Source organism: Cyprinus carpio, chromosome A15 (genome assembly GCF_018340385.1).
Source record: "Cyprinus carpio isolate SPL01 chromosome A15, ASM1834038v1, whole genome shotgun sequence".
NCBI lineage: Eukaryota > Metazoa > Chordata > Actinopteri > Cypriniformes > Cyprinidae > Cyprinus > Cyprinus carpio.
Window position 1 is genome coordinate 29,193,613 of NC_056586.1, and position 19,273 is coordinate 29,212,885.

The 19,273-nt window shown below is 35.5% G+C and overlaps 1 protein-coding gene and 2 long non-coding RNA genes across 4 annotated transcripts in view; 2 read left to right on the forward strand and 1 right to left on the reverse strand.

Annotated features, from left to right (window-relative positions):
• The window catches only part of LOC122147764, a 5,211-nt gene extending 3,975 nt beyond the window's left edge, over positions 1 to 1,236 (forward strand). For both annotated transcript variants that reach the window (XR_006161836.1, XR_006161837.1), the window contains exon 3: positions 1,098 to 1,236. This is a non-coding gene — a long non-coding RNA (uncharacterized LOC122147764). The remainder of the gene's footprint in view (positions 1 to 1,097) is intronic.
• Positions 713 to 15,960, reverse strand: LOC109070757 (zinc finger and BTB domain-containing protein 16-like). The gene is made up of 5 exons (XM_042771662.1): positions 15,829 to 15,960; positions 11,479 to 12,474; positions 8,345 to 8,445; positions 3,012 to 3,185; positions 713 to 1,330 (listed from the first exon to the last, which is right to left on the reverse strand). Exons 2-5 carry the CDS (start codon positions 12,399 to 12,401, stop codon positions 1,101 to 1,103), a joined length of 1,428 nt encoding a protein of 475 aa, XP_042627596.1. The 5' UTR covers positions 12,402 to 12,474; positions 15,829 to 15,960; the 3' UTR covers positions 713 to 1,100.
• Positions 6,654 to 16,928, forward strand: LOC122147766. The gene is made up of 2 exons (XR_006161840.1): positions 6,654 to 6,713; positions 15,698 to 16,928. It is a non-coding gene; the product is annotated as an uncharacterized LOC122147766 (long non-coding RNA).
• The last annotated feature ends 2,345 nt before the right edge of the window (positions 16,929 to 19,273 follow it).

Genomic DNA, 19,273 nt, shown 5'->3' on the forward strand with positions numbered 1-19,273 from the left:
TAAACTAAGTTGATAATTGGGTGGAAGAGACCAGTATTTGCACAAAAAGTACGCAATTATTATTATTATTAGGCTATAGGAATTTCATGTCTGTGCTGTCTTATACAGAAACAATAAATCTATTTTACACGAAAAACATTTGTTTCAGTGCATTGTATTACTCTTGAAAAAAAATTGCTTATTGTTGAAGTATTGCACAAGTTTAGTTGTCTTTGCACTCTAATGCGAAATGTTGATGTAGCCTACAGAGTTGCAGTGAGCTAAGAAGCATCGAGGCGGTGTTGTAATGGTTCAGGATCAGTATCCTTCCCGGCACAAATCATAACTGCAGCCACGCGACCAGATGCGATGGTGACTTTTCTTCATGGGTTCTTTGACCTGCTTGGCAGCCCCTGCTGGTAGATGCCGAGACTACAAACTTTAGGCATCTTTCACCATTGATGGCCATTCGAAATATGTCTATTCTGTCTTATTGTTACTTTACTACATAGTAGCTTTTAAAACCTTCTGTCGTAATTGTTGTAATTCGGGACAGAAATATTTATTTGCGTCTAGTTTACCTCTCAACACTTAATTGCCTTAAGAGCAGAAAGCAAAAACAATTAATTCATCCATTTATTCAGAATATACTGTCACATACTTCCAGACCTGAAGCTGCTTGCTGTTCTATATGCTGCTCTTCTTCTGCATTAAAACAGCCACAGACTGATTCTTACTGTTTTAACCGTAATGCTTTTATTAAAAGGTTGTATAGATTGAGTAAATAGATCACATAGTGAGTGCTTAGATATATGGTACAGATTTGACCAGCTCAATAAATAAACAAACACATATTTTGTATGCTATTGTGATGATATTTCACAGAGAAAATTATAAGCATTGGCAAATTACAATCTACTCCATCTTAAGTGTTGAGTGAAATGTTCACCCAACTAGACGTTCTTCAAAGAAAACAAAAATCAACTGGCATAAATGAATTTTGTATGTATATTAAATATATTATTATATTTGCATAAAGGCTTCAAAATAATTCATTAATGTATTAAAAATAACAAAACTGTATTAAATCTTTCATATCTGCATGTTTGATCTCCCAGGCCTCAGGTGTGGCAGTTGTACAGGTATGTGCTGCTCAGGCTCCAGTCTGGAGGGAAGTCCTGCGTGGGGTGATTCTTCAGGTGTTTCTGCATGGCTGCCAGGCTGCTACAGAACTCCAGACACAGGGTGCACTGGTAGGGAGTGGCGCCGCCGTGAGTACGCAGGTGCTTGATCATAGCCGAATAATCACGTGAACGCTGGCCACACAGCCGACACTCGAATGGTTTTTCACCTGGAAGAGAGATGAGGAGAGAGAACTGAGCTGAAGATTTCAACATGATTTCCCAGAATCCCTAATCAAATTTGTAGTCAGTGTTGTTATTTTTAACTAAAACTATTAAGAATTCGAAATGGGATTACAGATTGCATAGAAATAAATATTAAACTTAAAAAAATAATAATAATAAAAAAACTTTAGAAATTAGAAATGATTCCTTGGCAGTTAAAGTACTGACAATTATAAATATATATATATATATGTACAGTATATATATATATATATATATATATATATATATATATATAGATATATGATATATGTATTTATATATATATATATGTATATATGTATAATATATAATATGTCTATTATGTATAGATAATGTATATATATGTATGTATATATTATATATATATATATGTATGTATATATATATATGTGTATATATATATATATATATCTATGTATATATATATATATAATGTATGTATGTATATATGTGTATGTATATATGTATGTAACATGTATCTATGTATGTATATGTATGTGTCTATATATGTATATATATATCTATATATGTATATATATATATGTATATATATATATATATATATATATTCTGTATATCTATATATATATATATGTGTGTATGTATATATATATATATTATATATATATATATATATATATATATATATATATATATATGTGTATTATGTATGTGTGTGTGTATTATGTGTGTGTGTGTGTGTATATCGGTGTGGTATATATATGTATGTATATTTATGTATATATGTATATAGGTCTATATGTATCCAGAATATTATGTGTATATGTGTATATATGTGTTTATGTGTATATGTGTGTTTATATATGTATAATGATATCTATGTGTGTATATATGTGTGTATAAGTATATATATATATATATATATATATATTATATATATATATATATATATATGTGTATGAAAAATAAATTATATATATCCATATATATATTGTGTATTGGTTGTGTGTGTGGGTAAAATAAAGCTAACAAAATATGGTGTATATGTATATATATGTAGAAAAAAAAAGAATAAAAAAAAAATCACCTTTAAAATTAAAGGCTTTTTTTCTGAGAAGGCTGTCAAACCAAGATTCAACATACAATAATCTATAGAGCTGATATTTATAAGTCATGGAGGTCACATTGAATAAAAAAAATAGACCTGATACAAAAATCTTTGTTTCTGTAAATAAAACAGCTAGTTGCCACAGCAATATTTCTCATTTTTATTTAGTTAATTATCACTTTAATGTGCTAAAAATCTAAATCTGAAATAAAAATTGAATAAAAACAATAACATTAAAAAAAGTAAAAAAAAACCAACAAAATTACTAAAACTGTAACCAAAATTGAAAAAGCATAAACAAATAATACATGTAGTATGTCAGTGATACTAATATAACACTAATTCAGATTACAGATCTAATCTTGATACAGTGAAATGCAATGTTCAGTTTCTCAGAAAGTGAAATCTTTATTTAAATGAGCGGTATCTGATCCTGCTCGTATAGCGTCACCTTTCAGCGGAGTTCGGCTCCAGCCATTATTAAACAAACCTGAATCAAGTCTTCATGATCACTAGAAACCTCCAGGCCTGAACACTGGAGGAAAGTGGCCCATGGGTTTAAAGGTTGGTTGTACCTGTATGTACCCGGTGATGTGTGTCCAGCTGGTGTTTAAGGCTGAACCTCTTGCTACACTGTTTGCACTGGTAAGGTTTCTCTCCTCCGACACCCCTCCTGAGTGAGCGCAGAGATCGCCTGTCCCGTCCACCTCGGCCACAGAACTTACACCTGAGCGCCATCTCCCCCGAACCTGCCAACAGATGATGAAAGAACAGTAATAAGTCAAAAGCTGGTGGACTATAAATAGAACCATTCTCTGTTATCACTGGATCTTTCTAATGCAGTTTCATTTCAGAATAAAACCACAGACAGCCAAATGTGGCTCTATTGCTCAGTATACATATAATGTTCAGAGTCTATTTATCTTTTTACATCCTCCTGAGAGGAATAGTTCACCCAAAAAGGAAAAATGTGAAAACTCCATGTTGTCCTCTCACATCAAAAATCACCATCTTATTGGTTAATTTAGGACTGTTTGCACTTCAAACGAGATAACCTTTATTAGCAATATATGGAAAGAGGATGTGTATTTTAGCTGGAAGACGTTAAAAGGTGTTACAATCGTCTTTATGATGAATTTGTTTATCATAAACATGCAGCTTTTCGCTTCACGAAATGGACTGAAGTCTTGTGGATTATTGTGAGGTTTTTATCAGCTGTTTGGACTCTCATTCTGACGGCACCCATTCACTATAGTGCATCCGTTGGTGAGCAAGTGATGTAATGCTAAATATCTCCAAATCTGTTCAGATGAAGAAACAAACTCCTCTACATCTTGGATGACCTGAAAGTGAGCACATTTCCATTTTATTTGGCGCACTATTAATTTTTGTTTAAAAAGTTGTGAATTTACAGATAAATTTTTCAGTTCATCTTAGCCCTTACCTAAGTTCTCAATTCAGAGCTATGCATGCTTTTTGAGCAAGTTGCTTATTTCCATTTTAACAATAAGCTGTCAAATAACCTTAAATGGTATCTCTTGCGATGAACCTGTGACAGAAATAGTGACCTTTCAACTAAAACTCTCAACACATCATTATGGTCACTAAGCCTCAGGCCAAAACAGTTACAGCGCTTCACAAGAACGCAGGGTTATTTTAGGTGTGATGCTGGTCAGCTCTTTGGCCCCTCATGTCTACTCAAATGTGTCTAAATTTGTCTAAGTGTTGTCTAACGCGGTGCTGGTGACAATTGTTCCATTCGTTAAAACACCAGTTAACCACCTGTGAAAGTGAAAGGAGACTTACGGTGTTATCTAATTATTAATATAAAAATAAGAGTACCTCTTTACAATATGCGTCCATTTGTTAACATAAGTTAACTTAATTAGTTAACAAGAACTAACAATGAAAAAAACTTAAGCATTTGTTAATAATAGTTAATGTTAATTTGAACATTTACTAATACATTAAATCAAAAGTATCTATTTATATGTAATGAACCGTAAACTAAGAGTGAACAATTTTAATATTAACTAACATTAACAAAGATTAATAAATACTGAAACAAATGTATTGCTCATTATTAATGATAATCAGTTAATGTGTTAAATAAAAGGACCAATATAATTTAGCTTATTACAGAAACCACAAAAATGCACCTAAAACATTTATATAAAAATATATACCAAAGTCTGATAGCACTAGTAAAATGGCATATATTTAGCACTTTTTATATATTACAATATTTAATCATTTAATATATATATATATATATATATATATATATATATATATATATATATATATATATATATATTTACTTTGCTATAATGTCAGCAGTTCTTGTGTTTCATTGAATGCACAGAAATCTGAATTTTAATACTTTTTTATGCAAAGTTAATTTTCATTTTGAACACTTTCAAATGACTTGAGAAGGAGACCACATCTTTATCATTGAAGGCATATCTAAACGTGGTCGTTTTCAGCCAGTTTAGATGTGTGCATGATGCACTGATTAAATGGTTTGCATCTGGCCAGAGAAATGTTGCACAACAGAAAAAAAATGTATGGCTTTTTAAGACTTTTGTACATTTCATAAGTATTTCTCATTCATTCACATCATAAATTCTTTGTTGTTTGCTGGTAAATATCTAGTTCTGTTAAAATAAAGCAACCAAATGTTTATTTTCTATCATCTGTAATGGGGGATTAAAAGTGATTTATGGTCCAAAATAAAGTAACATCTGAGCTTTGGTAGTGCGTAGCCGAGGGGCCCAATTTTAGATAAACACATCCTGTGGCAACTCTCTCTTGGTGTGCAGCCTAGTTTATAGCTCTCCCTGTCCACACACACACACACACACATACATACTCATACATACACACCACATCCTCTCCTGTACAGCATAAATGTGAAGAAAAAGCATGGTTAGCACTTTCTGTCTATATATTCGTGAAGACTAGTGATAATCATATGGACACTTGCAAGGTTGTGTAAGCTTTTTCTACAGAGCTCGCTAAAACAAAAGCATACGTGACAGTCTTGGGCACATATGTTTGCTTTGGTTTCACAAGACTGACATTGTATTCACACATATATAAACTCCCACATACCCCACACTCTCTCTCTCTCTCTCTTTCTCTCACACACACACCCACACACACACTAACTCAGGATGCAGCACAGTAACATAAACCTGCAGCAGAAACCTGCGCCTTTACAGCACAACTTTGCTGTTCGAAAAGGTGATGTTGAACATTCTTAAAATTGAGGATTCATGTTGTTAGATGCATTTTTATGAATCCAAAATCTATCTGGACGATCTGTAAAAAGTGAAAACTGTTCAGCTGGTAACCTAAAAAAAGCGACTTTAGTTGGCGCAACCTAATGTTGTCAGGTTGAATGAGTCATATTCCACCACATTTTTAGATTGTGACGAACATTTTCATTAAAGTTGAAGAAAATATGCATCTTATTTTTCAGCGTCTAATCCATATATTGTTGGCATGCTATTCTTTTAAAACTACATTATACAACACTTTTCTATTTTTTTTTATCATTATTAGACATGCAATATGAATGCAATAATTAAGAGACTACATGAAATATGCATATATTATATATATATATATATATATATATATATATTATATATATATATATATATATATATATATATATAAATTAAAGGAATAGTCAAAACAAAAGTGAAAATTTGCTGAAAATGTTCTCATTGTCATGCCATCCGAGATATAGATTAGTTTGTTTCTTCATCTGAACAAATTTGGAGAAATTTAGCATTACATCACTTGCTCACTAATGGATCCTCTGCAGTGAATGGGTGCCGTCAGAATGAGAGTCCAAACAGTCCATCCCCTGTTGTCCTCTCACATCAAAATCCACTGACATGTTTGTTTAGAACTGTTTTGTACTGTTTTCGCTTATAACGGTGCTTGATCTGTGCATATTTTACTGGAAAAACAATATAATGATAAAGAATGTGTATTTTAGCATTGGCTTTAAAGTTAAAAATGCCTTAATGAGGGATTTGTTTCATACAAACAAACAGCTTTTTACTTCGCAAGACATTAATTAATGGACTGGAGTCATGTGGATTACTTGTGAATTGTGATGTTTTTCTCAGCAGTATGGACTTTCATTCTGACGGCACCCATTCACTGCAGAGGATCTGTTGGTGAGCAAGTGATGTAATGCTAAATTTCTCAGTCTGTTCCGATGAAGAAACAAACTCATCTACATCTCGGATGACCCGAGGGTGAGTACATTTTCAGCCAATTTCATTTTTGCGTGATCTATTCCTCTAATTGCAAAAAAGGCTACAAGATATACATTTATATTTATTTTAAACTAAAACTACCCACACATGTGATATACCACATAAAGTCTAAGTTACATAGTCTCTTAAAGATAGCATCTCATAAAAATGTGTTACTATCATTCTCACCCCAATATGCTCAGACGTGTATACGCTCGCACACACATAAAAAGCACTATAACCCCAATTTGGATGAAAGAGGAACAAGTCAACACTTCTCTTTTGGTACTGTATACAAACCACCATGAAGCACAGAGCTGATCGACCGCAGGACTGTGCTGATGCACCACGATTCAAAAGCCACACAGCACTCTCTTGCACACAACTTTATACCCCAGTTTAAAAGGTAAGGGGTCATTTGCTTTTGCCTACGTGTCCTGAGAACATTATGCAAACCAGGACAAAGCACAACCACCATTGGGACTACACAGTAACCCCTAAAAAGTTTTTGGACAGTCAAGGAAATTACAGTGCATGAATGTTTTTGCATTTGATGTCAATCGGCAACTGTGCTGCAGAAGCATTTCTCAGAACTAACTTTACTTTCGTTAACTGGTGTCAACGTGTTTTTTTTTTTTTTTAATCTGAAGAATAAAGTCATTTCCTTCAGGTTCACACGGATGCGCTAGAAGAATATCTACAGTTATAGTTCACTGCATTAATGTTTGACAATCAGAAAGTATCTGAATACATTTAATGCTGAAAACTACATCAATTTGAAAAGTGAGCCTGTAGTGTCTTGTAAATCAGTGCATTTGAATTAAATACATTATCAAAGTGCTAATGACATTCACATTTAAGTTATTTATAATGCAAGGTGCTAGCATTTATTTATGAATTATTCAAAAGCAACTGTAAACTGCACTGAAAGTATAGATTTTAAAAGTCATGCATTCCTTGGGAGTCAAACTGTTGATAAAAAAAAGAATTGCATTAAATTTTTTTTTTTTATTATTATAAAGAAAGAATAATGAAGGTGGTTTTTTAAATATATATAAATTTTTTTTTTTAATCATTTTGTCAGTCTGGCCTAGGCTTGTTTCCTGGTCTTTCTAGTAAACATGGAGTTGTAAATGAACATCGTTGGCTTTGTAACAAATTGCTTATGTTCCTCTATTGTAAGTCACTTTTGATAAAAGCGTCTGCTAAATGCATACATTTACTGTGTAAAAAAAAAAAAAAAACCTTTCAATGGGAAATTCTGGCTTGGTATTGTTTCGGAAAATTTTCAAAGGAATCAAACTGATATGATACTTCAATTTTACAGATGCATGAATAAATCTAGCTGCTTTTCACTGTCTACTATCCTTTCTTTACTACTGCAAGCGGAAGAGAGGCGACAGCCACCATCTTTCAGCTCTTTGAGCGATACACAACATTTACATCCTGTTGTGAGCATCCATTCCTCTGATCTACGTAAAAAGTAGATGCATCCCAGACAAAATCTGCAACTTACTGCTTGCATTTCGTTTGTTTCTGCAAGCTTCTATATGATTGTCTATATGCCGCCTTTATTCTGGGCAGATAAAGAGAGTCTAGACTTATTTTTGTGTATTCGTACAATATATCACCTGAGGTTGATGACCCAGTCGTTGGCCTCCAGGGGTTTTCCAGGGCTGGTTTACCGCAGTGTCTGCAGCATATCTCCCTCTCCTCTTGAACCTTTGGCTTCCTGTGGAAAATGTCGTCATGTTAATGCTCATTCAAAGATATCCATATTTTCCAATGCGTGACTAGCATAGATGATTGCTTTTAGGACTGTATTCATCATCAACAAATATCGTCAAACTGAGTCACTGCCTTTTCCGCTGGTGTTTTTTTTTAACCACTTGTTGATCTGGTCAGCTAACACCTCCAGGTTCAGTTGCACTTCAAGAGCTGCATTTCCACACTCTAGTGTGTTTGCTAGACCACAGCTAATTCGGACTAGCAGGTAAAGGTCAGTGAGAAGCCCACACGCTTTCAGGTGTTACTGCTGATTACCACCAATGTGTTATCACATTTGTGGCATTACTTAGGAGAAAGGGTGTTACCATTTAAGTTTTTTAAAACACATTTGACTGAATACTCTAATTTCAAATATATAATCTTACAAACCTTTGTATATGTATATATATATATATAATATATATATATATATATATATATATGTATATGTATATATATATATATGTATATAAAATGCTTCAGCTTACATTATTTAAACTAGTCAATTAGATGAATGCACATATGCCTAGGTATGACTTTCTACACAAAACTAACTTTTTAATCCATTTTTGGACTGTTGTGAAGGAAAAGCATTCTACAAATGTCTGTAGGAACTTCTTAAAAGCTTTAAAAAGGATCCCAGGATACAACTGATGTTTCAGAGTTTAAAAACACTGAGAAATGATTCGGTGTTAAGTATGTGAAGAATAAATATAGAACAAAACATCGATATACAGCGCACACGCTCCCTAGCCCAACGCATGTAAACATGAGGTGACTAATTGCCATTCGAACTTGTCGAAACTGTTTTATCAAACGATTAAGAAAATCAATTTAGACTTACATCACCTCCTTCTATGACCAAAAATTGTAGGAACAAAGGTTTTGTGCTCAGGTAGCAGGAAACAATGCAAGCAGACAATGGTTTCCTCTGCCTGAGTCAAGCAACCTGCAGCGCATCTACAGTGTGAAGGAAAGCTCATCCGATTTTATGCAATTCGAGTATTTAGAATCAAAATAGTAATAATATGCTCTCCCAAATATATTACATTAGTCTGATGGGCTTTCATAAATTTTACATTATTTGGGATGTTTAACCACAAAATGTGATATATTTGAGTCTAAAATGGTGTGTGGGTGGCTTGTACTGTTTCCCTTTGCATGCTTAGCTAAAGAAATACTGCATCTGCTCTCAGATGTTTCATTTCACTGTACATTGAGCAAAAGAAGCCTAAAGGTCTCTGTCTGAATGGGGCACCTGTTTGTGTGTGTGGCAAATTAGGGAGTGGAACAGACTTTGGCTAAAAATGAGACTGAAATAGAACATCCTGCTCCGAGGGTGGAGATGACTGACTTTCATGTTTACTGTTTGTAAAGTTGGGGACAAATGGGGAGCTCCCCTCAGTTTCGGCCTTGATAGTAAGTGTTATGTTCCAAAACACTCCACCAACATATCCTGTATATAGTTCACATGGTGCTTCTGTGCTTTTATACTTGCTCAAACACTTAAAATTAAAGCTCTAAAAAAACACTCTAATTACTTAAATGAGTAACTTGGAGATCTTTGTGAATGTACTTGATTAAAATATTTATTATTCTTAACCCACTGCAACACTAACATAATCATCTTTATTGCATAAATACTGTTATTCCCCTGCAACGGAACCACAGGCAGTTATTAGTTCACCTCGTTTTAATGGAGCCTGTAGAAAGATAACTGTTGTAGGTGGAAAAGGGGGCTGGTTGGGGAAAATGTGTCCGTTGGAAAGTACAGAATAAGAAGGGTATCATCTAATGGTGAAATTTAAAAAAATAAAGAATGAGTATCTTGAGTCGTGTACTTGCTTGGCACTACAGTGTAAACGCAAAGAATAGTTTATTGAAGTCAAATATTTTAGAGAACATGATTTCTAATTTTAGAATTAAAATCAGGATAAAAGTCAATTTCAAGCAATCGTGAGCTTTTTTTCTAAGACTGGTCTGACTTCAGTTCCAAAATCAAATAATTAAAATAAATCAGACAACACCAGTTTGAATACTATTTTAAATCTGATAAATAAAACATAAAAAAATAAATAAATAAATTGACTCACTACTTTAATAGTAGCTATTCCATTTTTTTTTTTTTTTTTTTTTTTTTTTTTGCCATTTAAGTTTAATTTTTTTTTTTTTTTTTTTGAGATTTAATTTTTATTTAAAAAAATAAAAGTAAGGTCAGATTCTGTGGTGTTTGCTCTTGGTTAAGACTATAAATGTGTTGTTGCAATAATTGGTGAAAAACAAGTTTAACAGGCTAATGGTGTTCCACTGAAATTAGCTGACTATAATGTGGTTTCCTGTTGAAAATATCGTAAAAAAAAAAATCTTTCACCATGCTGGCAACACTCAGATGTCTTTTAACCTTGATTTTTTGAAAAAGGATGATGGTCATGTGGCTTCTGAACCTGTACATTTAAAAAATATATAATTTTGTTATTGAACATTTATTGTTTAATTTTTAAGTATACAGAGGGCTAAACAAGTATTTGAACACTTATAGGGACTTAACTTTCTTCTATTATTTATTCACCTTCATGTTGTTACAAACCTGTATTACTTTCTTTCTTCTGCAGAAGATATTATGAAGGATGTTCACCAAACAGTTTTGGTTACAACTGATTTCTATTGTATGAACATAAAAAAACATAGAGACATTTCTCAAAATATCTTTTGTGATAAAAAAAGTAAGTCATGCAGGTTTAAAACGAGATGAGGTAGAGAAAATAAAATCATTTTTAATTTTGGGTGAACTATCTCTTTATAAGATGTATGAATATCATTACATTACATGTGAAGTGCCTTGAACATTTTATAATTTAAAACAAAAAAACATTTAGAAAAATCCTTGTAAATTGTGCTCATGCTGTCTGTCTTTAAAATCAACTCAATATGGTTTGATACATTATCTAATCCAATAACATTCATAGATTGTAAGTATCATCTATGTGTCATTTCTTACCTCTCTTGATCATCTGTATTGGACCCTGTTAAAGCTGTGTTGATAGAGGTGCTCTTTCCTTTCAGACTAGGTATGAAAGGATTGTCTTGAGTCAACGCAGGAGAGTGTATGAGAGGGTGATAGGGGTGAATCAAGCCCGTGTAACCCATAAGTGAGGAGGAGACCTGTGGCTGGAGGGAGCGGTGGACGATGGGGTACATGGGTGTGGGGTAGGGATACGCTCGAAGGGAGTGGAAGGCCATTATTTCTCTACAGTTTAACACCATGCTCCTAGACGGGCTGACCGGTGGCCAGCAGAGGCGAGGGGTGGGAGGCTGAGTGCTGGAGGAGATGATGGTCTCTCTGGAAAATATGGGAGGCAGAGGAGACACGGGAGAACAGCTCTTCTTATGTGCATCATGGACTGACCTCTTGGTGGAAGAACGTTCTTCTTCTGAAGAACAGTCAAGGTGGTCTTCATCCGAATTGTGGCTTCTTTTAGACAACTCGGTGTCCTTCTGTGCTTTGTCATCTCGGAGTGAATTTGCTACTTTCGTGTCTGTTTGAGTTGGGGAATATGGATCTCTAAGTTGTGCTTGGCATTGTTCTACCAAAGACTCCACCTCAAGGTACTCTGCACCCCTCAGCAGTTCCCAAAGATCATCTTTGGGCACCTCCAGCGATTCGCTGTACACATAGTCCAGGATTTGCTTGAAGGTGTGAGAAGAGACTCTGTCTATGATGCAGCAGTACCCTGGACCTGGGCCGTGCTGGTTTGTCAACTGACGCTTCAGCCGTTTGCTTGCCAATGCTAGTATCAGAGCGTGGGCTTTAAATGTAAGGCCCTCCACAGTGAGAAGCGTGTCACAAAGGGTTCCTGCCTGGCGGAGCTGCTCCGTCTGATGCAGAAATGGCACGTGGTGAGGGTTATGAATGCGGATCATCTTCAAAGAGCAAATGATGCAGCTGAAGTGAGATGATCGGGTTTGATGTTGAGATGAGAAATCTCATGTCAGCCTTTAGATGGGGAAAAAACAGAGGTTAAGTATGTCATGGGATAACGAGGAATAATAGTCGATCTGAAAGAAAATGGAGAGAGAGAAAAAACACTCAGAAAATAGTAAAAATCTAAGAAGCTTAAATTAATCTCCAAGGAAATTATAAAATATGAAAATAATTGGATTATATTTAATTATTTAAAATCAATAGATTAGTTATATTTTTTGATAATTAAGTACAACTGATATGGACAAATGGTATTTTTTTTAAAACATAGACAATCATACCCATCTCTCTGATTAATGAGAAAAAAAAAATCGATTTAATTGGCACTCTTTTTATTTACTTATTTATTGACAGGTTGATTGGCAGTTTTATTCATTCTTCAATATATGTATGTATCTTGCTTAAAAAAAATTAGATCATTAATAGTCCAAATAAATTTCCCCAATTTAAACTATTCTTGTCCGTTCATTTCATGGCACATACGTTGAGCAGATGATATCAATCTCTAGACATCCAACAGTCATGAATAAGATGATCGATCTTAAGCAGACTTTTTTACATGTAACCGAGGACTGATCAAACCTTTCATCGTTCAGCTGTTTTAAAACTAAAAAAAAAGACCTTATGGCTCTCAGACAGACAGACCGAAAAAAAGACTGAAACATAGATAAGCCTGAAGAGGTAAATACACTTAGCAATATAGGCCATTTGACTTAATTTCAGAGATTACGAAAGACATATTCAGAAGAATTGAGTAGGGTTTTTTCCTGAAATCATCAGCGTCACAACACCTCTAACCTACTTTCATACATCAGGCAGACAATCTAATTCACAAAATGAAACTCGAAGCAACGTTTAATCATTTCTATCTCACAATACATTCAACCATGAACTGGAATTGCATTATCTGTGTTTGGCACAACACGGAGGCGGACATGTCTGGCCATGTCAGGCGGCAAAGGGCCTTTCACATTTTGCATCACCTTTGAAATTTTGTTGCTGAGCTTTTGTGATAAAGCCACAGACCTCTTCAGAATGTGAAACTCTGACTAATGCCGGTACGCTGCGACTCGTAAGAGTTCAAGTTTGTTTGATCAACAACAACAGTATCAAAGCCATACAGTAGGTCGGTTTAGATATGCATCTACTGTAGTAGCAGTGTGATGTGGTGTCTGGTGAAGCGTTTGATTACAGTACATGTCAGTTGCATTCTAATTCCTCACAATTGCGCAGAAAGCAATGCAGACAGTGTGTGGGGTGGGGGGTGGGGGGGTGGTTTTGACACTCGATCTTGTAATGCATGCAAAGAATGACACTCTAAATAAGAAACATGACCATCATGGAATATGAGATGGCCGTCTTTGGACAGTAGTGAGATGTACAAAATTCAAGATGCACATCTCAGTTGACGCTTTATGAACGGTCCATTGTCTGTTTTGTTGTCGATCTGATGATGCGCGAACAAGAAAATCGAAGATCATCAAATGCCTGCAAAAACCTATGCTGATACGATCACTCCCCCTCAGCGTGGACGCAACGGTGACGGATTGTGTGGAAAACTCTTTACTGAGATGACGATGCTCAATGTTCTAATTACTAGAATTGATGCTAAACTACACACACACGCATCGCACACGCACACACCCAGCAAAGCATGAAAAAACAACTGAAACAACTCAACGGTAATGTTGTGAGGCATTATACCAAACAGATGTGTGCAGATACTTCGTTTTCATAACTACCCAAATTAACTCTTGAGAGTTTACGCGCTCATAATGTAGTTTACATTTCTAGCTAAAACAGCTTATGTTATTTGGAACTATGTAACGTAGTAGGATAGTTTACACAAAAATTACAATTCTGTCACCATTTAGTCATGCTCATGACATTCCGCATTTCTTCACAAAAGAAGGTCGCTGAAGAGCACTGGTGTCCGAACATATTGAACTTCACTGGTTTTCATTGTGCGGGTGTGCAATGTACAAGACAATTTGTTTGGAATCACAAGGGGGTGATGTGTAAGCATATGACTACATCATTATTTATTTATTTTTTACTTTTTAGGTGAACGGTCCCTTTAAAACTGAATATACTTGGCTGCCAACAGAATAGACTACTTTTCCTTTTGCACATTTGATTGTAGCATTAGCTTGTGTGTGTGTACCTTTTTTTTCTGAAAAAGCTAGATGAGTCATGTGTTATACTATAATATTAATAGTCTAGTGTGGCATAAATAAAAGTGAGTCATATTACTGTACTTAATCTAACCTACACTGAAAATGCAGCTTAGAATATAGTATGCCATTATTAGTCCTTAGACATGCAAAAATGAATATCATATTGCCAAAGCTACCAGCCTAAACTAATTTCTTGCTTTAAGTTTTTGATTTACAGAAGTCACTGGAAATTTATATGTATGTAAAGCATATTTATATTCATGTAAATCATATTGTACGTGCATATTCTAAATGCTCAATCTAAAATAGTCACAAAAAAAAACCTTCATTAACCATTTCACACATTTTCTACAGCTATTGTAAACTCAGTCACTCTAGCAACTCCAAAAAAAAAAACACAAAGTAACACCTGGCCACAAAGTGCAGAAACCTGAAAGTTGTTGCTATGACTATGGTGCAATTAGCAATGCTAAATGAAATGCACATTAAAAAGTTTTACAGTACGCCAAACAAAGAGCATTACAGTGAATTATATCTCACCAGTTCCTATTCTTTCTTTGCCCACTTCTTTTAAAGCCCTGGTGCAGTTGAAGAATGAAACTGAGGAAGATGTCTTGTAATTGCGATGCAGTTTTGACTAAAATGACTGTAAATTCGGCAATAGTACAACGAGCAATTGACTTACCTGCCATGCAGGCCTGTGAATGTCTGTATATGAAACGCAGGTTATACTCTGTCCCATAACCAAACTGAATCCTTTCCTGCATTAGCCCTGGTCACAACAATCTAAAAAGCGCTATTAACATAAATCTCAACCACTAGTGAAGAAGGAACCTATAGACTGTAATCAATATAGACTCAAATGCAGGTGATAACTTTAGAAAACTGCCCACAGGCCCACATAAAGAAACACGGCGAGAGAAAGAGGCCCATGAGTAACAGGGGAAAACCTGTCTTCAGTGACACATCCTCTCCGGGCCTGCAGTCAGAAAAGACCTCAACACACACAATCAGACACTTACACGGATGCTTTTGTAATCTAAAGATGTTTTTTTCAGATATAGAAAGCACTGTACTTGGTGATGGAGGAGGGGAAGATGCAGACAGACAGCAGGCAAGATGAGAAATAGCAAGATGACACAAGAAGATGGAAAAGAAGCCTGACTGACAGAAACCTTCAAAGACGTACCTATGCGATCAAGGTGGAGGCCGTGTCCTGCCGCGAGCAAGTCAACAGAGACACATTAACATGCATCGCGACCTCAACCAGAGGTGTCATCGACCAGTGGAAGCCTACATGTGGGTGAGATCTAGCAAGGCCACCTCTAAACTCAAACCAGCCCCTCCCCTTTGCACCTTAGACATCTGTGATTGGTCTTCTTTTGCTTTTTTGCTGTCTTTCTTTCACCATTTTTTTTCTAGAAATCAAGTGCATCTGTGCTGTTGACTTATTTGTCTTTTGAAACCTTTCCTGATAGATGCAAAGATATATGACCTGGTAATGCTCAGAAAGTTGATTAATTATGAGATTTCCAAGAAAACTACTTTTGTTTTAAACATTTTGATAAGAGAAATTGAAAATGAAACACCTTGAATATAATACGTTTTTCACATTAGAAATAGCACCTGAGAACATGACAAAAATTACAGTACATGTTCACTTATAAGTGAAACCGTGATAAAACAGAATAAATATGATTTCAATTATCCTAAATTGTGAGTTAAATATTTTATCTGATACATTAAGACATTTATGATGGGGACATGAAGATGTACTGCAACTAATATTCAACTACAAGTTGTAAATAAAACAGGATTTCTGAGTATGTTTTACAAGAGAACATGCTCAATTTTCAAGCAATGTCTAAATGAAAATTGTTGCAAAGTAAATTTTATTTAAAATTTTTTTTTCAGTGTAAAATTCGGTTGTCCATCTTATTCTTTAAAGTGGTAAAGATAAATAGATTCGTCATGTGAGTGAGGTAAGCAACCACTTATACGTGTTGGTGTTATTGAACAGGACAAGATTAACAAGCTTCTTCGAAACTTATCTAGAACAGAATAGTGGAAACACTCTTTCCTCCAACTATTTGCTAATAGCCTACCTTTGCCTTAAAAGGCACAAATGTTTTTTGTGCCAATTTTTTATGCAACTGCCCACACTTACATAAAAAAAAAAAAAAAAAAAAAAAAATCATGTTATGGAAAACAGCCAGTTTAACACAACGAAAACTGTCACTCTGGCCACAAATGAAACTCTCTCTCTCTCTCTCTCTCTCTCTCTCTCTCTCTCTCTCTTTCTCTCTCTCTTTCTCTCTCAAAAAAAAAAAAAAAAATTGAAGAGTCATCTCCTCATCTTTCTGAACAAACATTAATTCACACATGCATTTCTCTGTACCCCCACTGATGATATAATCACATTTTGCTAAATTGATGGGATTGGTTATTGAGCAACACAACCCACAAGATAACAACAATTCCATGAAGGAAATGAAAGCGAAGGTGTGCAAATTGTTATTTGAGATCATCTTATCAGTCAGTGCAGTGGAGGCTGGAGATCTTTATCAAATTATAATGCGCAATACTTCAAACTTTCATGGAAACTATCATGAAACGTGGCACTTTCTTTAAACCAGCATAATTAAAGTCCTGCTCTCTCATAATCGTTGAGCTTTTCTGTTTTTCCAATGGTGTTATGGGGTCCCTAAAGGTCACAGTCAGAATCATGATCTCTGCAGAACCTGAAAAAGCCAATATATAATTAATAATAATCATAAAAATGCTCAATTTTTTAGTTGTTACTGACTGATAATCTTCGTATTTGCTTTTATATTCGCGTTTTTAAATGCACCACGTCGCGATTGATCACATGACACGAGAACCTTTTCGTGAGGCTCCCGAGCGCACAATTTTTTAATTAGCGTTACCGCGAATGACACTTGAGAGTAACAACAAATATGCTCTTAGTGGATGACTTATATTTCAGTGTCATAAAAAAATTGTTGCTTTAGAAAATATTGGATGGAAGCTCCCTCGGGACATTTCTGTCAAAGTTATCTGTTTTTTTAAGTGAATATTAATCGGTTGGCATGGCATAAAAGTAAGTAAATAATATCAGAATTGTTATTTGCTTGAACTATCCATTTAATGTAAAGCTGCTTTTGTGTTTTCTTTAGTGGAAATTAAATACACTGCTCAAAAAAACTTAAAGGAACACTTTTTAATCAGAGTATAGCATCAAGTAAATTAAACTTCTGGGATATTGATCTGGTCAGTTACGTAGCAGAGGGGGTTGTTAATTCATTTCAGCTGCTTTGGTGTTAATAAAATTAACAACAGGTGCACTAGATGAGCAACCATTAGAAAACCCCACAAAACAGGAATGGTTTTACAGGTGGAGGCCACTGACATTTTTTTTCCCTACTCATCTTTTCTGATTGTTTTTCACTAGTTTTGCATTTGGCGATACCTGGACCCTACGAAGGTTGCACAGACAGTCCAACTCCTCCAGGATGGCGCATCAATATGTGCCATTGCCAGAAGGTTTGCTGTGTCTCTCAGCACAGTCTCAAGAGCATGTAGGAGATTCCAGGAGACAGGCAGTTACTCTAGGAGAGCTGGACAGGGCAGTAGAAGGTCCTTAACCCATCAGCAGGACCTGAATCTGCTCCTTTGTGTGCAAGGAGGAACAGGATGAGCACTGCCAGAGGCCTACAAAATGACCTCCAGCAGGCCACTGGTGTGAATGCCTCTGAGAAAACAATCAGAAACAGACTTCATGAGGGTGGCCTGAGGGCCTGACGTCCTCTAGTGGGCTCTGTGCTCACTGCCTGGCACTGTGTAGCTTGATTGGCATTTGCCATTGAACACCAGAATTGGCAGGTCCGCCTCTGGCGCTCTGTGCTTTTCACAGATGAGAGCAGGCTCACCCTGAGCACATGTGACAGATGTAAAAGGGTCTGGAAAAGTGGTGGAGAATGTTATGCTGCCTGTAACATTGTTCAGCATGACCGGTTTGGTGGTGGGTCATGGTCTGGGAAGGCATATCCATGGAGGAACACAGAGACCTCTACAGGCTAGACAATGGCACACCTCCTGCCATTAGGTATCGGGATGGAATCCTTGGACCCGTTCTCAGACCCTACGCTGGTGCATTGGGTCCTTGTTCCTCCTGGTGCACGACAATGCCCGGCATCATGTGACGAGAGTATGCAGTCAGTTCCAGGAGGATGAAGGAATTGATACCATTGAATGTCCCCCACGCTCGCCTGACATAAATTTCTTTCTTTTTTTTCTCACACCAACAACGATAACTATTATGATACGTTTGTAATAATGGTTCTTATGTGAGAATAGAGAAGTTTACATCACATCTATAAAAACACAGAAGAATATTGTTAATATTGTTAAATACCCCCCCCCCCCACTGATCAACAGTATAACCAACCAATCTGAATCCACCCAGGTTGAGTTTTTAAAGTGACATCATAACTGTATCTCACGCTTATAATAAAGAACATTACTGTCCTTTGTCATGAACAATAATATAGTTAATAAAATAGTTATCATAGTTATAGTTCTTGGTGTGAATGTACCTTTAGTCTCCTCCCACTCCTTCTACTCCAGTAAGAACA

Excerpts from the sequence above, each read along its gene's own strand:
- LOC109070757 (XM_042771662.1), bottom strand. The coding sequence starts at position 12,401 with ATGATCCGCATTCATAACCCTCACCACGTGCCATTTCTGCATCAGACG. Across the intron at positions 8,446-11,478 it reads AATACAGATGATCAAGAGAG|GAAGCCAAAGGTTCAAGAGG; the intron begins GTAAGAAATGAC and ends CATTTTCCACAG. Across the intron at positions 1,331-3,011 it reads ACATCACCGGGTACATACAG|GTGAAAAACCATTCGAGTGT; the intron begins GTACAACCAACC and ends TCTCTCTTCCAG.